General features: G+C 39.8%; 1 protein-coding gene across 1 annotated transcript in view; it reads left to right on the top strand.

Moving 5' to 3' along the window:
* Nucleotides 1-433: 433 nt before the first annotated feature.
* Nucleotides 434-26,426, top strand: part of BARD1 (BRCA1 associated RING domain 1) — a 72,503-nt gene continuing 46,510 nt past the window's right edge. The window contains exons 1-3 of the mRNA XM_029226131.1: nucleotides 434-709; nucleotides 10,478-10,534; nucleotides 14,393-14,541. Of these exons, the coding sequence (XP_029081964.1) occupies nucleotides 567-709; nucleotides 10,478-10,534; nucleotides 14,393-14,541 (349 nt within the window). The 5' untranslated portion in view covers nucleotides 434-566. The remainder of the gene's footprint in view (nucleotides 710-10,477; nucleotides 10,535-14,392; nucleotides 14,542-26,426) is intronic.

The following is a 26,426-nucleotide window of genomic DNA, read 5'->3' on the forward strand; positions in this document are numbered from 1 at the left end:
TGTATATATGGCCATCAATGAAAAGCCGGGGGTGGGGGTGGGGAGAGAAAAGAAAGTTACCTTCTTAGGAATTAAAAGAGTGTCAATGTTACAAGCAAAGCGTTTCCAAGCTCAGCAGTAGTCGAAACAGCACAGACCATGCTCAACTAAAAAGTTTCTCGGTTTGTGACTTTCTATTGATTAAATTCGGCTAAGGGTCCCTAGAATCCTCACTCTGGGAAAGCAAGGACTTGCTCACTTTCTTACCTTTACGCCTCAGGGCAGCCTGTGGCCCCGCCCCCTTTCCCAACGACAGCGGGTGTCCTACCGAGGCCCCGCCCCTCGCCGAGGCCCCGCCCCTCGCCGAGGCCCCGCTCCCCGTCCCGTGCGCCGGGACTTTTGGCGCGTTTTGGCCATGCCCCGCCCACCCCGCGCGCCTGGTGCCCTAGGCGTCCCGCCGGCACAGAAGTGGGAACAGCTGGGGCGGGGGGCCGGCTGTCGGGTCGCAGGCTTGCGCTGTCTGGGTGGTTGCCCGAGTTCGCCCAGCCTCCCGCTTTCCCAGGAGGCTTCTCCGCGAGGGCGGGGCGATGCGGGGGAACAGGCAGCCGAGGGTCCGCTCCGGGAACGAGCTTCATCCTGCGCCCGCCATGGAGCCGGCTGGTCGCGGCGCATGGGCCCACAGCCGCGCCGCGCTCTACCGGCTGGAGAAGCTGCTGCGCTGCTCGCGTTGGTAAAGACCGACCCTCGAGGGGGCTGCCGGGAGGGCCTCGGCGGGGGGCAGGCGTCTTTTCAAACCTCCGGTTTCCTCCGTTCATTCCCGTCTCCCCACCTCCCCCCAGCAGTTGGGCCGCCGAGCAGGGTTAGTACCAGGGATCTGGTGTTATTTATCCCCACTCCGGGCCCCCATTCAACCCTTTCTGGGCAGCCTTCTAGCCTTTCTTGCACCAAACCCAACTAAGATGGTAGTTTTCGAACTTAAGCGGGCCTGAGAGCCTAGAGGCGTGGCTAAAGATGCGGATCCCTGTTCCCGCCTCCAGAGTTTGAATCTGTAGCGCTGAGGCATCTGCACTGTTCACCGGGCCCGTGATTCTTGTGACCAGGGTAATACCAGAACCTTAGGACGAGGGCTGTTAGGTTTGAAGAGGCCCACTAAATTTGAAGCAGCTGTCACCGTTTGCTGAGCTGGCCCCGTTGACCTTTTCTCCGTCGCAGCCTTGTTTGGGGAGGGAGGAGAGTTTGGGGGACTTTTTTGAGGGGTAGATTGAAGATGGCGGGGTGATGGACATCGCCAATTTCTCTTTCAATATCACATTTCCTTGGTTTGATCAAAGACTGTATGGCTTGGGGTTCCAGCTCTTAAGAGATGCTGTTTATTATTTTTGCTTATTTTCCTTCATGCTGTTACACCATGGGAATCCTTTAAGTTCAAAGTTTTCATTCCATCTGAAGACATCACCTTCTTGACTGGTACTCCTTGCTTCTCCTTTTCCTGTAGCTCCTCCTAGTATAGAAATAAAGAAGGTTTATAAAACCCAAGAAGGGCTTATCTCACATTTCATTTCTTCCAAAAGCGTTTATTGAGCGCCTGCTGTGTGCACAGCTCAGTATTTCTGCATCCGTATCACTCTGGCAGCTTTTCTCTCTGCTTGTAGCTGTTCTACCCTACTTCTTTTTGGGGACTTTGTTTTGATTCCCCCCCCCCCGATGTCCAACTTGCAGAACTTTGTTGTACATAAAGCATAAGTAACATAGCAACTCTTTCTTTAAAAATGGAAAGGACGTAACTGTCAGAGTTTCGCACTTATATTTTGTTTTACAAAATCTTTAAACCTTGTGACAAAATGACATCATTACCCTTCTTAGAAAAGTGGCACTTTTGTACATGAAGACATTCTGATGTTGTGTGTGTTTTCCCATAGCACAAGGGTCATCCATCAGAGATTAAAAAATTTAAAACTGGCTCTGCTGGTTGCTATAAGCAATTGTAGTCACACCTTCATAAGTCAACGAAAGTTAGACATTCAGATGGCACATTTCTGTATGGAAGGCACTAGGGCAGCAGCGTGATGCCTCACTTAGACCGTAGAGTCAGACTGCTGGGGTCAGGTTCCAGCTTTGATACTGCTGAATGGCCCTAGTCATTCAACATCTCTGTGCCTCAGTTTCCTTATCTGAGTGACGATGGTGCTCAGCTCATCCTCCTGTGAGGATTCATTAATAATAAAAAAATATATTATTGAACACCTACCAAGTGCCAGACTACTCTAGGCATTGGAGATTCATTAGTAAGCAAAGCAGACAGAAACCCCAACGCTTATGAAGCTAACATTCTATGGGAGGGAAGAAACTAAATGAAATTATACATGTAAAGTGGTGAATGTGGTGATTGTTATAGAATAAGTGATTAACAGCTGGTGTTTTATGAAAATACAAAAATACAGTCTGCTTGCTGAATGGTTTGGGGGAGACAAAAGAGGAATAGAAGAGGAATAATCTATAGGTTGTCCTGAAATCTAATAAAGCCAGTTTCACTTTTATCCCATACCAGTATTTTTCCAGTTTCTAACTGAAATGAGCAGACAGTAGGAGCCAAAAGACTGAAAGTAGACATCAGTAACTAGGCCCAGACTTTTAATACAACCTGTCGTGGATGGTTAATGATACTGAACTCCAGTGATTTGTTTATTCATGAAAAAACATTTTTTTTTTTGGTCCGCAGCTCGCCATGCGGCTTGTGGGATCTTAGTCCTCCAACCCGGGATTGAATCCGGGCCCTTGGCAGTGAATGCGAGGAGTCCTAACTACTGGCCTGCCAGGAAATCCCCTCCAGTGATTAAAAAAAAAAAAAAAATTAATATACAAACCCCTGATGGATTAACTAAATCTCAGCTGTTTCTTTTGGTGCATATTTTAACATAGGGCTCTGCAAACTTTCTCTGTTAAGGGTCATATAGTATATATTTTAGGCTTTGCTGTCACAAACAGTGTCTGTTCTTGTTTTTTTTTTTACAACCCTTAAAAACATAAAAAAATAATTCTTACCTCAAGGACTGTACAAAAACAGGCTACTGGCTTGATTTGGTGCATAGACAGTAGTTTGCAAAACTGTTTTAACAGGTAAAACATCAAGGTTAAAAATCCTTTTTGGTGTAAAATTTAATGTCACATGGGGTTTAGTGTTTAGAAATGATTAGTGTTCCTCTCCCTGTCACTGCACGTTTGGCACTGTCTGTAGTGAGTAAAGCATAGGAAAAAACCAACCCATTCTTCCCTCCTGTGCTTTGCCTAGTAGCTGCCTGAGATATCATTACTCCAAAGGAGCAACTCAGGATGGCCTGCTTCTTGCTTTTGCTACCCATCATTCAAAACAGTGTCATATTATTTGAAATTGTGTGTCAGTGTGTCTGTCCTTTTTACAGAGCTTCAAAGTTTTACCCAGTGGGCTAGTGATTACCCCAATTACCCTCACATTCAGTTTGCAGCTGTCATCCATCTCGTGCTCCCAGCTGTCACCTGTCCTGTGTAGCATATTGGATCTTTTTTGCGGCAAGCATTACTTGTGAGTGAGGGTGGATTGGCTACATTACAGGGCATCTTTTCTTGACCTTTAACATAAATATGACTCCAAGGTGAAGCTGATGAAATTGTTCAAGAGGCCAGATGTGACATATGTGTTAGGTCCAAGCCTCACAACCAGATAGGAGCTATTTAAAGATTTGGGAAAATGAGACAGGAAGCATGAGAATAATGGGTTCCTAAAGGAAGCAGGAAATGGGAGCTGTAATGAAAAAGCCCAGGTGTCTTATGACAGTTTTGGGAATTTAAATAACTAGATACCTCTTGATCTGTTTTTTGGTGGGGGCTGGGGTTTAGCATCTACCACAATTTTAATTCGGAGTTCTGGTGACTTTTATTTATTTTTTATTATTATTATTATTTTCATTTTATTTATTTATTTATTTTTGGCTGCATTGGGTCCTCCTTGCTGCGCGTGGGCCTTCTCTAGTTGTGGTGAGCGGGGGCTACTCTTCGTTGTGGCGCACGGGCTTCTCATTGCAGTGGCCTCTTTTGTTGCAGAGCATGGGCTCTAGGCGCGCAGGCTCAGCAGTTGTGGCGCACGGGCTTAGTTGCTCCGCGGCATGTGGAATCTTCCGGACCAGGGGTCAGACCCGTGTCCCCTGCATTGGCAGGCGGATTCTTAACCACTGCACCACCAGGGAAGTCCTCTAGTGACTTTTAAAATTGTAGTTGATTTACAATGTTGTGTTAGCTTCTGGTGTACAGCAAAGTGATTCAGTTATACATATATGTACATTTTCTTATATTGTTTTCCATTATGGTTTATTACAGGATATTGAATATTCTCTGTGCTATACTATAGGACCTTGTTGTTCTAGTGATTTTTTTCTTTTCTTTTTTTTTGCGGTACGTGGGCCTCTCACTGTTGTGGCCTCTCCTGTTGTGGAGCACAGGCTCTGGACACGCAGGCCCAACGGCCATGGCTCACGGGCCCAGCCGCTCCGCGGCCTGTGAGATCTTCCCGGACCGGGGCACGAACACGTGTCCCCTGCATCGGCAGGTGGACTCTCAACCACTGCGCCACCAGGGAAGCCCTCTAGTGATTTTTTAATCAACTTTTAGTAAAAAGTCAAAAAACAGTCTTGTGATTTTTAAGATAGGTGATTTTATTTTTCTAAATTATCTCTTGTCGTTTTAGTAAAGGTGATTGAGATTGTTTTCTCATATTTTGAGGCTGCATAGCTTAGTGGTTAAGAGAATGGATTTTGGACCCTGGCTTCAAATCCTGGCTCAGTGATTTTGGACAAATTATTTCATCTTTGTATGCTTCCTTTTCTTGATCTGCCGATGAGTTAGTAGTAGTTTCTACTTTTTAAGTTTGTTAGGGGAATTAAATGAGTTAATTTGTAAGGTACTCAGAGCAGTGTGTGTTATGTTCTAAGTGCTATATGAATGCTTGTAAAATAAAGGGTAGATTCCCTGCCTCCAGCATTAGCCTTTGTCTTTCTTCATTAGTTTGGAATGTTGAGAGGCATTCTTATAGGCCATTCATCCTTTGATGGGATGATTACTCCCTTCATTGTTAGGAAACAATCCGTGAGGCACTGTAAATTGGGTAAGTGGTGATGCAGTGAGGCTTTCCACCCTTAAGGCGCTATCCTTAGTTTTAAGGGATGAAGTGTACACACAGTTCAGGGTAAATTAGGATGAAGGCCAAGGGGATGCAGAGAAGAGTACTTGGGTGGGATCAGTGGAGGAAAGATTCCTGGACTTTTGAATTGGGGCTTGGAGAGATTTTTATAGGTGAGCCGGGTAGAGGATTATAGCAAATAAAAATATGCTAAAAAGTATGTAGAATAGAGGGGGAGTGAGTCAGGTGGGCAGTGTTAAAGACAAGGTCAGATCCTAGGGATTAGAAGCTTAACATTGTTTCACATAGTTACTACCTGAGGAGAGCAATTTGTGTAACTTTCCTGGGACCCCGGTGTCCTCATATGTAAAATGAGGAAAATGGATGAATTGATTTTTCAGGCTCTGTCCAATTCACAGACTCTGGAATTATTAGTGTCTTTTGGATGCAAAATATTGTTTAAAACTTTTTAGGGCTTCCCTGGTGGCTCAGTGGTTGAGAGTCCGCCTGCCGATGCAGGGGACACGGGTTCGTGCCCCGGTCCGGGAAGATCCCACGTGCTGCGGAGCGGCTGGGCCGGTGAGCCATGGCCGCTGAGCCTGCGCATCCGGAGCCTGTGCTCCGCAACGGAAGGGGCCACGGCAGTGAGAGGCCCACGTACCGCAAAAAAAACAAAACTTTTTAGTGAAGTTTGACATACACATAGAAAAGGGCACAAATCATTAGTGTTCACGTATCATATGTCCCTCCAAATTATGGGATTTATTTACTTTTGTGGTATTTTTATTCTTTGATTGACACCTGTCTCCTTCAGTTATACTGCACATTTCATAAAGACAGGTTCACATTTGCAGCCACAGTGCTGGACACATAGTTTCTTAGTGTTTGTTAAATTAAGACATGAAAATTTAGGTTAAGTTAGGATCACATTGCTGGTGGAAATACCAGAGGACCTGGTTAATACATTTGAATTGCCAAGAATCCTCCACAGGTTCCTGGTAGTAAACAGTGACTAAAGTTTCAGGGGAGATGTAGAAGGTGCAGGTCTTTCCCCCTGGGATTTAGAGCTAGAACCACGACATGCACAGTCCTGTTACAGACTACACATGCCTGGTGTTATATAGGGCTTGGGACTGCCAGGGAGACTTACCAGACAGACACATTGAGCACCCTTTAGTACTGTCCTCCATAGCAGAGGAGATGGAATTACAAGTGAAGTTACTGTTATGCAGGTCTGGGGCCCAGAGGACAGTTTTCAGGGTGGAGGGCAAATTTGAAAGTTACCTACGTATATGTGGCAATTGAAGGCATACTTCTGGAAGTGGGCTGGGAAGAGGGTATAAAGGTGAATGCCTATGTCTGAGCCTGGAAACTCAGTATTTGAACATAGGGTGGAGGAAGTGATGCTTTAAGGACAGGAATATCAGCAATTACTTAGATACTGTTTTGCTTTGGAGGAAAGGGAATATAGAAGACAAAATAACCTAAACTGTTTGAGCTGGGTATACATGATATTCTCTGTGGCTTATCTGTCGCCTAATAGTAGATTCTATTATAAATAGTCATTAATAGATAGAATTCTATTACCCCTTTGATTTTGGGGATATTTGACTCATTGATTTATTCAGTATTTATTGACACTGAACAATTAGACATGAGTTACTGTTTTTCCCATATGATTTACTTTAATATGGCATACAGAATAACTATACAAAATAAGATGCTTTCATGTCATTATCCATATCCCTGACTTGTTAACAATTTTATTTATTCTCAAGAAAAATAAAGCCAATTGTTTAATTGGCTTGGGGAGCCTCTGCATTTTGGTGTTAAATGTGTTGGTCAACTTTCTACTATGGAAGATGACTGGATATAGAATTCAAAGTACAAAATAATTTTCATTCATTACTGTGAAGGCCAAATGTTTTTTCCTTGTCACCCGTGAGATGTCTTACGCTATTCTGAATCCTTTAAAAAAAAATATATATATATATATTTATACACACACACACACACACACACATATGTATCTGACATTTTATTATTTCTTATTTCCTGGAAGCTTTTGGTATTTTGTTTAGATAGATATCTTTAGTGTTTTGAGATTTCAATTTTTCAAGCATCTGAGATTATCTGAAGAATAAATTCCTTGCAGTAGGATAGTTGAGTTAAAGTTTGGTACATTTAAAATTTTGATAGATACTGTCTGGTTGTAATAAGAATTCTTTTATTCCAGAGTGTCTTCTCAGCTAAGCTCTAGACATTTTCAGAAAGTCTCTCTTTGACAAAGATTCGTGCCACCCTCTGTGCAGTGTATCTATTCTTTGAGCTCTTCCATTAAAATTCTTTTGAACTTGGCACTACCGTCTCCCAGCTTTGGCTATAACACTCCTCTCTCTGCTCGTTTTCCCAGCACATGTGTGCACATACTTTTCATTCACTCTCCCAGTGTCTTTTCTCATCTATTAACAGCAATAAAAAGTATTTTCTAGGTCACTAATTAGAATAATTAGTACAGTTGATCAATTATTTGTAGTACTAGATTCATTGCTGCTTGCACTGTAGCGTCTCGTTGCTAGGGTGAAGGGTAAGAACTATAGATCAAGGGGTACAGAGTCATCTTAGGATGGAAATTTAAGTTTAGAAATAGAATCAAGGCACTGAGTCAGGTATTGGCAGAGAAAGCCAGAAGGCTGTGGACTGCATCCTGGGGGTAAACCTACATGGAGAGATGGGAAAAGAAGCAGCTAAGGACGAGCTGAAATCAGTACATAAATGTGCTTTAAGGAAATTAAAACTCAGTGGAAGGGAAGGTTTTAGGAAAGAACGTGAGGTCGATGTTATTTCACAGAGGGTCAGGGAGAAAGAGGACCAAAAGATGCTTTGGTGAGCAGTTTGAGCAGAGTGGTGGGAATTAAAGCTAGGAAGGAAAGGAGATGGAGTTAGCTGGTACAGAGCACCTACAGAGGACTTACCAGAACTTACATCTGCAAGAAAGGGAGGAGCTGGGGCAGACGGTGCAGTGGGGGGCACGGTATAACGCTGGGGTCCCCAAGCCCCGGTCCGTGGCCTGTTAGGAGCCAGGCCACACAGCAGGAGCAAGTCTTCATCTGCCTCGCTCCCCATCGCCTGCATTACCACCTGAACCATCCCTGGCATTGCTGCCTGATTCTGTCCTGCCGTGCCCACCCCGCCCCCCGTCCATGGAAAAATTGTCTTCCATGAAACCAGTCCCTGATGCCAAAAAGGTTGGGGACTGCTGGTCTAAAGGGTTTTTTGTTTGTTTTAGTTTGCAGGAGAGATTACCTTTGCATGTTTAGATACAGATGGAAGATGAAAGGTGACTGTAGTGATGAGAATAGACTGTTAGAAAGCAGAGAAGTTAAGGGATCTAAGGACAATAGAGCAGCACATTTTACGAAGGAAGAATGACTGAAGGAGTTCTTTTCCTCTGAGCCTGGAGGGAGGGGTAAGATTATGGGTGGAGAGGTAGGAATGAGTTTGGTGGTGAAAAGCTCACACTGCTTGCCTTCAGTAAGGTTAATGGGATTTAGAGCCTGGGGATTGTTTTGTATAGCTGTCTATTCATTTGTTTACCCACAGAACGTCTACTACATCACTTTGGTAGAGATACAAAGGTGAGGAAACTACCAAATGAGTTTATAGAGACAAGTTTGTATATCTTCCTGTCTTTTTGTAATGGTTATTCAGAGCCTGAGAGCAGGCACGGGAGTGGACTGGGGAGCCTGTCTAGCATTGTATCAATAGATTGGCATCCTTGAGTGTCTAAGAGGTTAGTAGAATTAGGGTGGTGTTGAAGATGGCCCAGAACAAGTTAGCTCTGTGGCCTGGGCTGGTAGGGAATCCAAGGAGCTAATACTGAATGGAAGGAAGTCTTTCCATGTGGAAAGCAACCTGAATATGAAGGTTTGGTCAGGGTGATGGGATAAAAGAGAAGGGGGATATTATGATAGGAGGAAGTGAGATCACACCACTTTTGGGATCTTAGAGGCAGAGCTCGTAATGAAGTAGAATTCAGCACACTTGATTCGAGATCAGGGGTTAGGTTTGGTAGGTCAAGTAATGAACAGAAATTATAGGACCAGCATGCGCATTGTAGTAAGGATCATCTGAACTGCCAGAATCACAGAAGTGGCTGGCACGTCACAAGTCATATTTTTATCACCGTGTTCTATGTAGTGTGATAGAAAAATCAGATATTCTGGGTTTTTAAAAAGTGATGGGTTTTATAATGTCAGTGAGCCCCATTTTCGATATCTTGAGTATAACATTGTGGGTGTGCTCTGTTTTTAGCACTCTTTCTGAAAGCTCAATTTCACTTTAATGTTCATATCTATTAAAATGTGCAGTGTGATACTTTTGATCTTTCAAGAAGTGTGGAAAACTGTTTTTATTGATATATGGTATGTGTACAGAGGTAATTGGATAATAATGGTGTAAATACCTACAGGTCCTAGGGTTAGTATAATAAACCAAGCACAAAAGATGTTCGTTCTTTAAAAGCTTTACTTCTCCTGTTTGCTCGTGCCTCATTACGCCCTCTGAATATAATGACTTGATATGTGTTTATTAGTTAAGTAGCATTACCTTCTTAGGATTATCAAACTTAGCAGGTGTTTTTTGATGGAAACGTTGGGAATACTTAATTGTCTGCAGACAGCCAGCCTAATGATTCCCATTTGCAGTTGCTTTAAAGAAAACAAACAACTTCCTGTAAAATGAAAGAATGGCTGCATTTTTGATAAGACATCTGTAGAAAATTGGTGGGTACTTGACAACCACCGGAAACCAAATTTTTTTTTTTTTAATGGGAGACCATAAATTCTTATGGTCAAAGTGACCAGATGTCCTATTTTTCTGTGGCAGTCCTGCTGTTCTATCTAGTTATCACTCCCCTTTGCTCTCAGAAGTGTTCTCATTTGGACAATACACTACATAGTCATTCTGCTTGTGGGTCTGATTTTGAGATTTATGGTCTACACTTTGAATCATTAGTTGAAAGAAGCAGCCAGTGGTTGGTTTTGCCTGTAAGAGGTTCAGAGATACTGAACAAAGTTGCTTCTTTCTATGATTTCACAGTATATGCATTATAAAAAGTGTTATAATTTGTACTGAGTTTGGTAGTTGCTATTTGAATTCAGCAGGTGTGTGATGAGACAATATTTAATCAGGGAGTAACAACCTTTCAAATGAATAAATACATCCTTAATATCTTCTGTTTTGAGAAAGAAATATGGTAGTGTTGGGCCTTGGACTTGTGAAATGTTGAGTAAAAAATGTTTATCTAACAACGACCTAAGTCTTGATTATTTTTCTTTCTTCAAACAGCACTAATATTCTGAGGGACCCTGTGTGTTTAGGAGGATGTGAGCACATCTTCTGTAGGTAAGTAATTATGGTTTATGATAGCTATACACACATACACACAAATTTAGTGTAACTATGTTTTTTACTAGGTAATAGTCATGCAATCATGTTGATACTAGTATTACCTTATGTTGTGTAACTCTCATAGATTGCAAAGTGACTTTCTGTACATTATCTCATTTTGGTCCTTTCAGCTGTCTTAATTTACAAATCAGAAACTAAAAGCTCAAAGAGGATGACTTGTTGACAGTTACAAAGCTTAGTAAGTGGCTTTGCTAAGTTTTGGGGAAAAATTAATATCTGTTGTATAATTCAAATATGCCTCTCTTATTTTTCCAGTTAGTTTTGAATCCAGACTTTTCAAATTGTGAAACTTTAGTTCTTATCGTTACTGGATTACTTTCCTAGGGCTGCCATAACAAAGTACCAAAAACTGGGTGGCTTAGAGCAATAGAAATTATTGTCTCACTGTTTTGGAGGCTAGAAGTGTGACAGCGAAGTGTCAGGTAGGTTGGTTCCTTATGAGGGTGATGAGGGAAAATCTGTGCCATGCCTCTCTCCTACCTTCTGGTGGAGAATCTTTGGATTCTGGCATTGTTTCCTTGGTTTATATAGACACATCACTCTCATCTTAGCCTTCATGTCCACCTGGCAGTCTCCCTTGTGTGCGTGTTTGTCTTTGTGTCCAAATTTCCTCTTTTTATAAAATACCAATTATATCGGATTAAGGTACTCACCCTGATGGTCTCATCTTAACTTGATCATTTACAAAGACCCTATTTCCAAATAAGATCACATTCACAGGTCCTTGGGTTTAAGACTTCAGCATCTTTTGGTGGGACACAATTTAAGCCATAACAGTTATTATAAAATTATATCCATTAAAGCCCTGGCTGAGAGGTTAGTATATTAGGTTTTCATTTCATCTTATTTCTTACTCAGGAGGAATCAATTAAAGGAGTGGATGTCATCGTTTAATTGTCTGAGACAGGGTTAATATATCCTCCTTTGAATCAATCTTTTAATTATTTCAAGTTATGACTGTGATTATCCGGCATGCGCAGACTGCAATATGAAGTTTAAGCACATGTGACAGTAATTTACTGTGTGACTTCAGTGGGCTGGGGGTGTGTGGAGGGCACCTATGCTTGGGGTCCCAATTTTGTTTCTAGAAACAGGTCTGTTACATAGGGCATATCCAGCAGGAGGATGGGGTAGGAAATAGTATCTATTGCCTACCTGACGTCTCCATCTGGATGACGAAATGGGATTTCAGACTTGATATGTTCAGAGCAGATCTGTTGATCGTCCTCCCCTTTACCCTGTTCCTGCCTCGGTAACCTTCATAGCAGTAACTGGTGCCACTGGAATAAATGGTATCAAAGTTGCTCAAAGCGAAAACCAGTAGTCATACCTGGTTGCTATTTTTCTTCCTTATCCCACGTCATTAATTTCTGTCAGTTTCACCTCAAAATGTGCCCTAAATCTTGAACTTTCCCACTTTTCTCTATATTTACTACTGTTTATACTTTGGTCCAAGCCACCATCAAATTATTTCTCCTCAGACTAGTTCATAGCTGGTTCGCTTCCCCATTTTCTACGTTCTTGTGGGTGATCTCACAGGAGATATTTTGAAAATGTAAATCACGTTCGTATCATTACGGCTCTTAAAGTCCTTCAGTGACTTCCTATTACAATTAGAATGAAATCCAAACTCTGCACTGAGGCCCACGAGACCCTGTGCAGGGCCCAGTCCTTGCCTGCCTCTCGGACCGCACATCCCTCTGGCTCACACTGTTCAGCCACCTTCTCCTTTTAGTGTATTAAACACATCAGACTCACTCCTGCCCCAGGACTTTTGCATTTACTATTTCTTCCATCTAGAATGTACTTCTGCCAGATTTTTGTGAGGCTAGCTTTTCATCAGTTCCATTTCAGCTCAGATATTACCTCCTCCAAGAGCCCTCCCATTATTCCTGTATAAAATTTTGGCCGCTCCCTGTCTCCACTCTGAAGCAAGCAGATTTGTTTCAGGGGTTGTACTCACTGTATATAATAGATTAGTGACGAATCTGGAGCATAACAAACTTGAAATTGTATGTAATGAAATTGTATGTAAAGCTTGTGTATGTGTGTGTGTTCCATACATTTAATTGGATTCTAAAGGGGTCTGTGACTTAAAATGGCCAATGAAAGATTAAGGGAGGCATGAGAACATCTTAAAAGAGAAAATGGTCATCTGTATATGAACAGAGGAAAGAATTGATTCAGTGTAGTTTGGTTCATTTTTATTATATGATGCCAAGAATTAGGGTAGCTGTTTGCATTCTTTGCAGATTTGGAGATACGTAAAGCTGCTGAGCAGTGCTGTAAATGCCATGAAGTTTTGTTTTTATTCTTTTTCTTTCTTTTTGGGCTGCGCTGTGCGGCTTGCGGGATCTCAGTTCCCCAACCAGGGATTGAACCCAGGCCATGGCAGTGAAAGCCCATAACCCTAACCACTAGGCCACCAGGGAACTCCTGCCATGCAGTTTTAAAAGATGGTTTTGATATGTCGCAGTGCAACTGAAGCATTGGAGTCAAGGGGAGGTTGGAGGGAACACAGATTTTTATCTTATTGACACGTTCTGCTAGCTTCAGAATACTTTCATGCCAATCCCTAATAAAAGTAGTCCATGAACTCTCTTTAAGACGTAAGTCTTAAAAAAAAAAAGAAGTCTTGAAGTCATGTGGCAGGGGGACCCAAACTTTTTGGTCTCAGACCACTTTACACTCTTGAAAATTGATGACCGCAAAGAGATTTTGTTTACTTGTGTGTGTATTTCCCATATAAAACTGAGACATTTAAAAAACACTAATTCATTTAAAAATAACAATAAAAAACCCATTACATAATAACATAAATAACACTTTTTAAGGAGAAATAACTATTTTGCAAACTAAAGAAAAAATAGAAAAGTGGCACTGCTTTTACATTTTTGCAGATTTCTTTATTTTGCTGAGTAGAAGACAGGTTACATATTTTGAAGGGGGCTCCATTGTAAGAATCCTCTGGCCCTACAAACGAGAGGGTTACATGAAAAGGGATGTAGTGTTTGGAGGAGATGTGGCTTTTACGACTATTATATTACCCAGTCCTGCTAGAGCCCATCTGGTGAAGCTAAGGGAGGTGTGGATTTAGAGCTTTCTTATTTCAGGATTCACAGATAGGCTTCAGGGGGGATTGTGAACAAACGCTTGTGCACATCTTCGTCAGAGTCACAAAGGGTTTGTAACCCCCAAAGTTAGGAAAAACCTTTATAACTATGAGACTGTAACTCTTGGACATATAACCCGAGGTAATTTAATTGAGTTTACAGGTTATAAAAGTACCTGAAAGAACCAGACATCTTTTCTCAAAAACTAAAGCCTTTAGACACTTGTACAAAAATAAAAGAAAAAACACCTTTCCCCATTTCTTTGCAGTAATTTTAGGTATCTCCATGAAGCACAGTGTTAGCTTTAGGGTAGGAAAGGTTGAGATGCATGGCTTACGTGCATTAGGTACTAAATATTTTTTTATATCTCCCTCTGTACTCTCCCTCTTTAGAAACTATAGATTTATTTGCAGGGAAAAATTATGCAGACTATTGTCTGGCCAAGTGTAGTCTCTACGTAGCAAATTACATAAGCAACTTTAGATTTAGATATGGTGTGTGTGTGTTTGTGTGTCAGTGTCATACTCTTTCAAAAACACTGTTTTAACTAATATTTTATAATTGACCATTGTTTATTAGAACAGCCTCTGCTTCATTTACTTCAGTTCAAACTTCATTTTTTTCAATTCAGATCCTGCTGAATATATTGATATCTATATATTTTTTGATCCTTTTTAAGTAATTGTGTAAGTGACTGCATTGGAACCGCATGTCCAGTGTGTTACACCCCAGCCTGGATACAAGATGTGAAGATAAATAGACAATTGGACAGCATGATCCAGCTTTGTAGTAAGCTTCGAAATTTGCTACATGACACTGATTTTTCAGGTGAGAAATTTCACTGTCTCTCTTAGTTAAATAACTGATAAATTCATATTGATTTCATAAAGTATGTAAAATATGAATGACATATTTCAGATGTTAAGATTTATAGTGTTAGGAATCATTTTAAGAGGTGACAGATACCTTAGAGGTAATTAGGTCTGACTCCCTTATTTTATAGATGAGAAACCAGGGTCCAGAGAGGTTAAATGATCTTGCCTGAAGTCACACATGCAGTTAGTACCAGGAGCAGGAGAAATAGAGCCTGTTTCTTCTGATTGTCAGTCCAGAGACTTTTTCACCACCTATACTACCTGCTTTTTACAGTTATAATAATTTCTGTATAATATATATGGAATAGTGATTTTGTCCTTAAACTCAGTTAACTATTATTTCACAAGATAGAATACAACCTTTTGGGTATCACTTTTCTACAAATTAGTTAGATTAATTTTGCACAGTTTTGAAAGAGCAAAAATCTAATATCCATTTTCTTTTCTCTTTAAATGGAGGTTAATGTTTTTCAAATTGTTCTTACACTCTGTGTATTAACTATGTATTTTCCCATTGTGCTTTCCGCTGAGAACTAATTAGCTGTGGAAAGCAAGTAAAGTGTTTTTGAATCTTCATAATCAGATTGAAATTGTCTTTTTATTGGCCAGATACCATCATTTTAGCTTGTGTTTATGGGAGAACCTTTTCTTGACTGGCAGGATGCCATGAATGATTGATAAAGCTCATATAAAATGGTTGAATTTCTGTTTTGAAAACTTTTGATCTTAGTTTTCCAACATGATGTGTTATTGTCAGCTACTAAAGGTGAAGTTGATTGGGCAAAATAAAGAAATAAGGCAACTACTTTGAGTCGTATTGACCAGGTCCATATTTCTGAGAAGAATTTAAATTGCCGTTTACCTAAGAAAAGTTTTCTTCGTCTAGTTTTCTGATTTTTGTATTAGACTCCATCCTTTCATGACAAAATGTGCTATGGTGATAAAGTTTTACTGATTTTCAGATGTAATTATATATGCACATGTTTTAAAAAGTACTTTAAAAAAATAATATGTAGTAAACCTCTTTAAGAGCACAGTGAGGAAAAGTTTTATTAGTTCATCTGTAATGTTTTCCTTCTTTATCAAAGCCAGTGCTGACAGTGTTTTATTTTCTGTTTAAAACAGATTAGTGTATGATCTGTTACCCCTCCCCCCACCCCCTTACCATTGATTAAAACAGGAGTTGTTAATTAAGAGTCCATGCATTTTTAGGGCTTCCCTGTTGGCACAGTGGTTGAGAGTCCGCCTGCTGATGCAGGGGACACGGGTTCGTGCCCCGGTCTGGGAAGATCCCACATGCTGCGGAGCGGCTAGGCCTGTGAGCTATGGCCGCTGAGCCTGCGCGTCCGGAGCCTGTGCTCTGCAACAGGAGAGGCCACAACAGTGAGAGGACCACGTACCACAAAAAAAAAAAAAAAAAAAAAAAAAAGGGGGGGGTGGTTTTTGGGGGGGGGGGGGGGGGGGGGGGGGGGGGGGGGGGGAATTAGCGAGTCTCTTGAGTTAAGTGTACAATATGAAAAAGGTTCATGCCTATGTGAAAGTAGCTTTCCTCAGATTCTTTAAGATGTGTGGTCTGTTAGGAATGTTGGCCATGCATTGAAATTTGGGTGCTATCTATATTTTGTCTGTGGCTGTCATGATGTTTGATTCTTCTTCAGTTGCTGTAGAGTAATATATTAGCTTGCTAGGGCTGCTGTAAGCAAGTACCACAGACTGGGTAGCTTATCAACAGACATTTATTGTCTCACAGTTCTGAAGGCGAAAGTTCTAAATCAAGGGCTGGGTGAGTTTGGTTACTTTGAGGTCTGTCAGGGAGGTGTGTGTTCCAGGCCTCTCCTTGGCTTGTAGAAGGCGGTCTTCATGTTCACATGGTATGCATGGATGCATGTTTGTGTCAAATTTCCCTTTTTTGTAGGGACACCATTCATATTGCATAGAACCCCACTTTCTTCATCTTTACCAATTATATCTGCAATGACCCTGTTTCCAAATAAGGTTATGTTCTGAGGTAATGGGATTAGGACTTCAATATATGAATTTTGGGAGGGACATAGTTTAACCCATAAACAAGTAATGTGATATTTTTAATGGTGATAATGGGGGAGCAGAATAACCTTCAGTGGGTTGATTGTAGTCAGTTATCGCCTGCCGGGGTACTGCGTACCATGTGGTGCAAAGAATTAGATGACTCCTCAAGAAATTTTACTGTAGTTAGTGATGTTTGAATTATCAGTATGGTTTTCATATTTTGTGGACCATGGAATATGAAATGCCTTAAGATTTCATCATTAAAAAAGATATTTAGGAAAATTGCTGAGTTGAGAACAAGTTTTTGTGTGGGACCTGAGGCCTTTTGGAATGCTGTCTTTCTCATCTCAGAGGAGAGGTGGAGTTTGGGGAGAGAATTATGGTGATTCACTTTCCAAAGGCCATTTTGTGTTCATTTTCCTTATTATAATGAATAATATTACATTTAGTCATTACCAGACTTTAGCTGTGCTGGCTTTAATAGTTTACTTATTTTAAGATGAATTGAAATTTCACTGATTGCCTAACCTATAATCAGAATTTTAGGATCTTTATTCTGTAGGTGAGGAAATTGAGGGCCTAGGTCAAGCAGGGTGGTCATGCTGTCAGTTTCTTGCTTATTGTTTCATCATTTAACACGGTGCTTTTGTTAGAAGTGTGGGCATTTGTTTTACTTGTTGAATTGTGTTGGAGAAAAATTGGCAGTGTTAAGACTAATTCATATCCTAGAGACTAGACTTAATTAAAACAATTTTTAAAACAAACTCTTAGGTTTTGATTTCAATAATCCATTTTATAATGGTGACATCCTCCTTTGCTACATTTAGAGAAGATGAAATAAGTCTAGAGTATAAACATATACTTTTCTGTCTGGATGTGTAATTTCCATGGTACAAAGTGTTTTCTACTTATTGTAAGTTGCATTGTTATCAACTTTTCCTCCTAAGGTCCCCCAAAACAAATTTAGCCTTGAAGGGCACTTGAGGTGTTTTCTTTCGGTATATCCCTTGGTTCCTTATAGTTTATCTATTCAATATATTTCATGTATATATACCTTTATGTTAGTTTATTATCTAGCAAGTACTTCTAAAACTAAAGTATAAGGCAAACTAGGTGAATGCGTAGATGGAGCTAATAGTTGGGGACGAATAATGGTTGATCCTCTTTATAATGAGGAAACTGGAAAATGATATCATTATAAACTAAAGGTATTAGATTAAGTGATTCCTCAGTTCTAGCTCCAGAATCATATGGTTCTGTTAAATAGTCAGGTGCTGAAGATGATGAATTAAGCGGAATGGTTGGACATCTCCCACATTTTCTATATTTATTTTTTTAAACCTGTAGTTCACAATTCATCTTCCAAATGAACCTTGTTACTTTCATTTACTATAAAATATATAATTACTATAATTAAGATGGGTAATTAGGAAGAACTTGTTAAATGGTGGACATAGTATATAGTATACTGGAGATAAAGAAGCTTGATTTACAGTAATACTTTCTCAAATGAACTTCTAAATACTTGAAGAAATTTTTCTTGGTTCAGTGTACTTTAAAGAGAAGAGGTTGTCTGTCATAAATTTTTCTGACAACCATTTATGGATAATTTTACCTTATTCTTTAAAATGTAGTCTGCTTTCTACCAGTGGCGTTAAATTTAAAAGTTTTTATTTTCTCTTGCCCCCTATCATATTAAATCAGACCTTGCAGGTGCTGGTTAGGTTTTGTGAAGCACATGTTGGTGTTGGTGACATTAAAAAAAATGCTTTGATTATGCTTTCATAGGATCCCAACTTTCCCTTCTGTTTTCTGGTTTGGGAGAGATCCTGGTCTTTCTGTAGCAAATTACATAGTGTTTCATATATGCTATGACTTTTTTATAATAGATGAAGATGAGCATTTGAATAGCTGTGTCGCTGTTGTTTTGTTTTAAATAGAACTGAATACTTCTTAACTTACAAAATAATCATTCTTTAGTGAAGGTGTTAATGTTGCACAGATGGTAGCAAAGTACTTTCCTTTGATTTTTAATAAGGGGCTAGTTTGTCAAAGAGTTTTCTCAACTTCTGCTGTGAAACCTATAATAGAGAATAATTTGAAAGGCACACAGTGTACATCATTATAATCCTTTGATGTAGATTAATGATAGCTAAATCACATTTTCTAATCGCCTCCCTTTTCTTTAGTTTATTACTAAATTTTAAGAGAAACACTTGGCTAAGCAGCTCCTTAGCAACATGTGTGTGTCTGTTCCTCGATATTTTGTGGCGTACTCAGAAATATTTAAATTCAGAGAATAGAATTCTTTTAAAAATGTCATCATTAGGAAATTTACTATGTAGAGGAAGGACCAATATTTTTCTTCATGAAATGAGTATGATAATTTATCACGCTTAGAAGCATTCACCCGTAAAAACTGTTGTAGCTGTTAGTAGTATGATTTATGTTCCAGCAGTGGTGGTGATTTTGCTTTTTACAGTCCTAACTTAGTTATACTGTGTAAAATCCAGAACTTAAAATCATGCTTGCTGTACTGGTTCTTGCTTAGTTAGGACAAGATGCATGATCAAAATCTTCTTAAGTAAATTTATTACTGGATGACTAGTGAGATTATTGTGTACAATGTAAACTACATAAATATATGCTCTCTGCATTTACTCCTTTATAAGTTAGGAAATATGTGCTCCTGAGTTTGAAGTTTTGTTGTCTTTTTAGATTTAGATTTTTTAGTTGATTCAGTGTGTTGTTACTACCTACAAGCCTCAATTTTCCTTTAAAATGCCTAATTCTACATTTTGGAAGTTTTATAAGTGTTGAGGACTTCAGAATTTGACATTGTTTTTAATTGAAAATGTCATCAGCTATGTTTAATAATAAATTTATAAAACTCAAGTACGAGTTTTTACAGGCTACCAGAGGATTAACCTTTAAGTCTTTGTAATCCTGAGTCTTTCTTAAAAAGTAATCTTGATAACATTTCATTTTGACCTTTTCTCTAGTCTCGAGATTATGTCGGAAAGGACTTGGTTTTGAAATCTACTTGTCACTGCAGAGAAAAGACCTTGTTGAATTTAGACATAAAGTCTGTGTGAATGGATCCTCATTCTGATTGTTTTTATTTCCAAGATCCTGTCCTAACAGCACTTTTCTGAGCAGGTGATGTTCAGTTCGGATGTAAAAGGGTGTCAGAGGGTCTGCTCTTATTCGGATACCCACTCCTCCTTCCAGCTGGGTTTATCATTTACTGACTTTTCAGTGCAGTGCTTTCCTTTTCCATTTCCAGGAGGAAGGGATAGCTTCTTTGGAGTGGAGTGGAGTTTGACTGAATTCTTTTGCTTGGCAGGGATCATATCTCTGAAATTTCTACAGAGATAAATGCTAATTGTTTTTCAAAATCCACTGTTTCATTTTTTCTCATCTGTTTAAAGTGCTGTCTTTTACTTGGTAGATCTATTTATAAGGATAGGACTTTTGTACTTAAGAAACATGAGGTGAAAGAATAGGCAAAAGAGATTTTGAACTTTAGAGAAGATCTGAGCTTTTAGTTTATTAATCCTCTTGTGTATTAATAATTTTAAACTGATAAAGTGTTCTGTGTGAATAAAGAATATCTAAAAGGAATTCAAAAAATGATATTTCATAACTTCCTTTTCTTTTGCTAATATTTTAAGACATGAGAAATGTTGAAATGTATTCCCAGAAACAATAAGAAAAATGAAATTAAAATTACGTTGTCTCTTGTTAACTATGAAAGCTTTGTAGGAAGAGCACACTTGACAATTTTTTATAACACTGTAGTAATGACAGACATGCTTATTCCCTACACGGTGGCTGTTACCAGTCCTTAGGCGAAAGATGTACCGGTGGCTGTTGGTTTTCTTCTTAAAGTAACTTAGTGTTAGAACTTGGTTCATTAAAATTTTTCTCTTGATTCCATAATGTAAGAAAACTGTTATACAGAGTTCTCTTCAGCTTGAATGAGGAGTGACCTCTCAGGAGAAAAACATGATTCAAATAATGTCCTTTTTCCTTCTTTTTAAAAAAATAAGACAAATAAAACGTATTTCAATTGTCCTAGTTGGTCATAGGAGATTCAGCCTGTGTTAATTTGGAGAATGAGTATCAGGCAATATGAAATTATTTGTTAGTCACTGTCAATCCTGTCAGGTGGTGGTGGTCATGGTGATGGTGTTTTTTCTAGTTTCCCTGCCTTTCTGGTGTTCTTTTTTACACCTGAAATGTCCTCTTGATAATCCAGTTTGTGTAGAGAGAAGAGCACTGAATTGAGAGTTAGGAGACTCCCTTCCTCTCCTTTTTAACTTTACTGCCTCATATTTAAAATGAGAGAATTGGACAGGTGATCCTCCAGATTTCTTCTAGCCCTTAAATTGAATTCTAACCTCCCTTGTATCAATACCTGTCAAGATTTAAGAGAGGATATCAGATAATTTATTCATCAATTCATCAATGTTTTCTGAGCACGATTTATGTGCACACCTCTGTTCTGGGCTGACCTGGGTTTTGCCTGCCTGTGTGGGGCGAGAGAAGAGAATTTCAAGGGAATATTTTTTAAAGAAAAGTGAATGGGCTTAAAGGCAAAAACAAAGCAAGAGAACCTGAAGAGGGATCACTGCCAGAATCAGAAAGGGAAAACTGTACAGTTCATCACTGACTCTTTCTGGAGCATCTGTTAACAGGCAAGATCAGTAGGTCTGAAAAAATACAGTACATACAAAGATTATACTATATGTGTGTAGAAAAAGGCTCACTTCTCCATTGTGTCTCCTCTACTCACACTACTGTGTTACATACAGTACTGTTCCACTTATGACACCAGATGTGTGGGTTTTCCACACATCATGCCATTCTGTGACATCAGCTGGGTGTCTACAGTTTACTCAGCTCTGACACTGTCCACTTGGGGATAGTGTCAGATCTTACAGGTTAAGAGTCCCACAAGACTGCCCCCCCGACCCAGCCTCCCCCCCCCCCGCCCCCCCCCCCCAGGTGCCAGTCTGAAGTCCAGATTGTGCTTCTGACCAACTGGCTATAGATTGGAAGCTCCCGTCAACTCCTCAGGTTTGAATAATTTGCTAGAGTGACTCACAGAATTCAGGAAAACATTTTACTTACCAGATTACTGGTTTATTATAAAAGGATATACCTCAGAACAGCCAGACAGAAGAGATGCATAGGGCTAGGTATGTTGAAGGGGTAAGGGGCTTCCATGCCCCCTCTGGGTGTGCCGCTCTCCCAGCAGCTTCACACGTTCATCAACCTGGAAGCTCTCTAACCCTGTTTTGGGGGTTTTTTAATGGAGACTTCTTTACATAGGTATGATTGATTAAATCATTGGCCATTGGTGATTAGCTCAACCTCAATCCCTCCTCTCTTCCTGGAGGTCAGGGGGTGGGACTGAAAGTTCTAGCCCTATAATCCAGGTTGGTTCCCTTGGCAACAAGCCCCCATCATTAGGGGCTTTCCAAAAGTCACCTCATTAACATAAACTCAGGTGGGGTTGAAATGGGGCTTGTTATGAATAATAAAAGACACCCATTTCACCTTTTTCATTGGAGCTATTTTGGGATCTGGGAACACAACTAAATATAACAAAAGATGCCCCTGTGGTTCATACGGGAAATTACAAGGGTTTTAGGAACTATGTGCCTGGGACAGTGGACAAAGACCAAATATATATTTCTTGTAAATCACAATATCACATATAGTGTGTACTTAGTGAAACTTTTGAATGTTTACTTAGTGGAAACATGAATTCAGATGCCAGCTCTGTCACCAATTAGGTATATAACTTCATGCAAGTTTTATTTTCTATTTGTTTAATTTACCTAAGAAATATAAGAGAACATTCTCTTAGTAACTGATTAAGCAATATAAAAGTGTGTAAAGTGTGCAAGTCCCCCCTTCACCCTTTATCCCCAACCAAAAAACACAACATCGTTTTCAGAGGTACTGTTTTCGTTGTTTAACCTTCCTAGTCTTTCTTTTATGAATTTATGAAAATATTTGGACATAAACACAATAGAATTTTTAAAAGGTAAATAGGGTTGTGCTACACTTAAAGTGTCTTGAGGATGTTTGCATGTTAATTGACATGTATCACAGCTACATAAGATTTTGTAATATAAATGCTGCATAGTTAACTGACTTCCAATTGATGAACAATAGTTAACTGATTTCCGGTGAGTGAAACACGGACTTTTTTCCTAATTTGGGCTATTACAAATATGGCTGCAATGAACACATCTATGTTTTCAGGCACATGTATGACTATTTTGTATATTTTGTAAGATAGGTTACTGGAGGTAAAGTTGCTTTGTGAAAGAGCATGTGCGTGTAAAATTTGCAAATACTTTATCACATTGCCCCTGAAGTTCCTCAGTGCAGTGCTGCATCTTTAATGATACTTGGCAAAGGGCCTGTCATGGCTTCCTGCACGTACAGAGGGTTGCGATATAGGAAAGGAGCTCTGAGCTTTGGGGAACTGACTGTTTTTATAATAAGCAGAAATAGGCATGCTTTTTTTCCCCTGGGGAGACACTACTGCATCCCTCACGGTGGCTTGCTGCAAACACAGCCCTGAGAAATGGCCTGGGTAAAAAGCAGCCAGGGCCTTGCCTTCTTGGTACATCCTGCAAGAGTGTGTAGGGATGTTTAGGAGCCCGGGCGGCCTGTCTCTTCCAGCATCAGTGTTTTTTCTCTAGGTGCCTTCAGTGATGCAAGCCAGAAACATATGAATTGTTTTTGTCACCTTCTCCTTTATTCATTTCATCACCAAATTCTGTAAATCTTATCTCCTAAATAATTTTCAAATAATTCTACTTCTTTCTTTTTCTACTATCACCTCCCCAGGCTGTCATCTTCTACTTAGACTCCCCTTTCGGCCTCTTAATGATTATTCTTGCATCCACTCTTGCCTTCTTCCGACCTATTCTCCCACACTCAAGCCAAGAGGGATCTTTTAAAAAAACACAGGTGTAGTCATGCCACCTGATTCATATAAAGCAATTTATTGGTTTTGTATTGCTCTTAGCATAGGTATCGAAGTCTTTAACATTGCCAGCAAGAATCTGCACGGTCTGACTATTGCTTTATAGTCTTCATCTTTAAACCACTTTATTCCTTGGTCTCTCTGCAAGGCAAGTGTACTGGTTGTCTTTTAGTTACTGAAATATATCATACGCCCTCTTGCTACTGGGCTTTAAGCGTTTTATCATCTCTCCCCTGCCTATTTGTTTAGTTAATTAGCAGCCTTTTAGGTTTTGTATTTTACCATTTCTACTGCTACGGTGCTTGTCAGAGCCACTGTGATCTTTCTAGCGGATGATAGCTATGTAATTGGTCACTGTGTCCATTCTTTTCTTCTAAAGTTCCTTCTCAATAGCAGCCAGAGTGATCATTCTAAAGCATAAAACATTATTCTTCCTGAATTGAGTCTGAATGAGATCCAGCTTGCTTTAGCTGGATTGTATGATCCCATTAAGTTCATTTATTTAGCAGGAGGTATTAATTGAACATCTACTATGTGTTAGATATTGAGTAGACACTGGGGAATGGCAGGGTAGAGATACAAACTTCTGCCTTCCTAGAGCTTATATTCTGATAGGATGAGACAGACAAGACACAAAAAGAGGTGTAAAATAAGTAGGAGGTGAGAATTTGTAAATTTAAATAGAGTGTCAGGGATGATCTCACAAAAAATGTGACATTTGAGCAATGACCTGAAGTTGGTGAGAGAGTGAGCCATGCAGGTATTTGGGGAAGAGGTCTCTAAGCAAAGGGTCAGCAAATGTGAAGGCTTTGAGGCAGAAGCACACCTCTTGTGTTTGAGGAACAACAGGGAGGCCCAGTGGCTGGAATGGTGAGGAAGGAAAGAACAGGAGGTGAGATCAGGAAGGAAATGGAGGGTCTGGTTATTTCTGGCCTTTTAGACTAAAATTGTGGCTTTTATTAAGAGTCAGCTTGACAGTCTTGGTGGGTTTTAGTGACAGGATCTGACCAGTTATAAAAGGACCGCTGACTGCTGTGTTGAGAATCCACTTAGAGCGGAGGAGGCAAAGACATCGTCAGGGAGAGGACAAAGGAGGGTGGGGCAGTAATCTAGTGAGACAGTATGGTACTGTGGTGGTAAGAGTGGAGGTGCAAAAAGTAGTCAGATTTTGGATGTATTTTTCAGGTAGAACTGGTAGAACTTGTAATTTGCATATGGGATGTGAGAGAGAGAACAGAGACAAGTTTGACTCTTAAGGGTTTTGTCCTAAGGCAGCCGGACTGATGGATGTGCCATTTACTGAGATGGAAAAATTGTAGGAGGAGCAAGTTTTGGTCATGCTTGGTGTGAGATACTTACTAGGAGTAGACATGCAGGTAGAGTCGTTAAGTAGGCAGTTGAATAGTGGAGCCTGGAGTCCAGGGTAGAGGTCTGGGCTGCACTTACACATTTGGAGTTGCCAGCGTATACATAAATAACTGCGTGTATGTTATGTATATATATGATTATTAAGGGAGAGACTGCAGATAAAGTCCTGATCCCTCCCACCTCAGAAGTGAGTGGAATGAGGAGTACCAGCAAAAAACCCCGAGACTGAGCTTTTTATAGAATGCTTCTGCTTACCTGCCTGACTTCATTTCCCTCCATTTTCTGCTCCTTCTCCAAGTTCCAGCCACAGTGGCATGCTATCCATTGAATATGCTAAACTGGTTCCCATCTTAGGACCTTGGCACTTACTCTGCCTTCTGCCTGGGAAACACTTTCCTAGATCCGTAAGTGACTGCTTCCCTCTTGTCATTTAGGTCTCAACTTAAAAGTGAGCTCCTCAGAGAGGCCTTTCTTCATGGCCTTAGCTGAAGCAGCAAGGTGTTTGTGCAAGAGTGCTCACTCACAAAATGTCATTAGGGACAATGATTATTTTCTTTTTTAAAGTTCTAACGAATCTTTGTGTTTTATTTCCTGATTATAAATACGTATTTTTTTTAAAAAACTTTCTTATATAGAATATAATACATACATCGTAAATGTATAACTTGATGAATTTTCACAAACTGAACTTACCCAGAAGAATAAACAGTACTCTAGAAGCCCCTCTCATTGCCTGTTTCCAGTCACTGACTCCTTTCCCCATAGGGATGATCACTGTTCTGACTTAACACGTTAGATTAGTTACAGCCGTTCTATGTACTCTTTTATATCTGGCTTCTTTTGCTCAAGAGCATGTTTGAGTATATAGTTATAGTTCATTCATTCTCGTTAGTTTTTTGTTTATATAGCTCGAGGTTACATTAGATGGTACCTGAAGAGTTGTGACTGTTATCTTTAATTCCCGAGATTCATTTTGTCTGAAGTAAGTTGAAATCAGGTAGCGCAGTCCTTTCAACTTTGTTCTTCTTCAGTGTTGTGTTGGCCACCCAGGTCTTTTGCTTTTCCACATTATAGTTACTTTGCTCTTCCATGTAAATTTTAGGATTAGCTTGTCTATTATTTTTTTTTTAAAACATACTGGAATTTTCTTGGGATTATGTTACAGTCTATAAATCTGTCTGGGAGAATTGACATCTTAACAATAATGAATATTCCAGTTCATGAGCACGGTATGTCTTTCCAATTGTATAGGATTTCTTTCATAAATATTGTTAATTTTTAGCAATCAGAGCTTGTACATATTTTGTTAGACTTGTACTTAAGTATTTTTTTGGTACTATTATAAACAGTACCAGATTTTTTAAAAATTTCAGTTTACATGTTCATTGTTAGTATACAGAAATACAGTTGCAGTTGAACTTGGTACATTG

This window comes from Monodon monoceros, unplaced genomic scaffold, assembly GCF_005190385.1.
Source record: "Monodon monoceros isolate NGI ecotype Baffin Bay Population unplaced genomic scaffold, NGI_Narwhal_1 Super_Scaffold_16, whole genome shotgun sequence".
In the NCBI taxonomy this organism is placed as follows: domain Eukaryota; kingdom Metazoa; phylum Chordata; class Mammalia; order Artiodactyla; family Monodontidae; genus Monodon; species Monodon monoceros.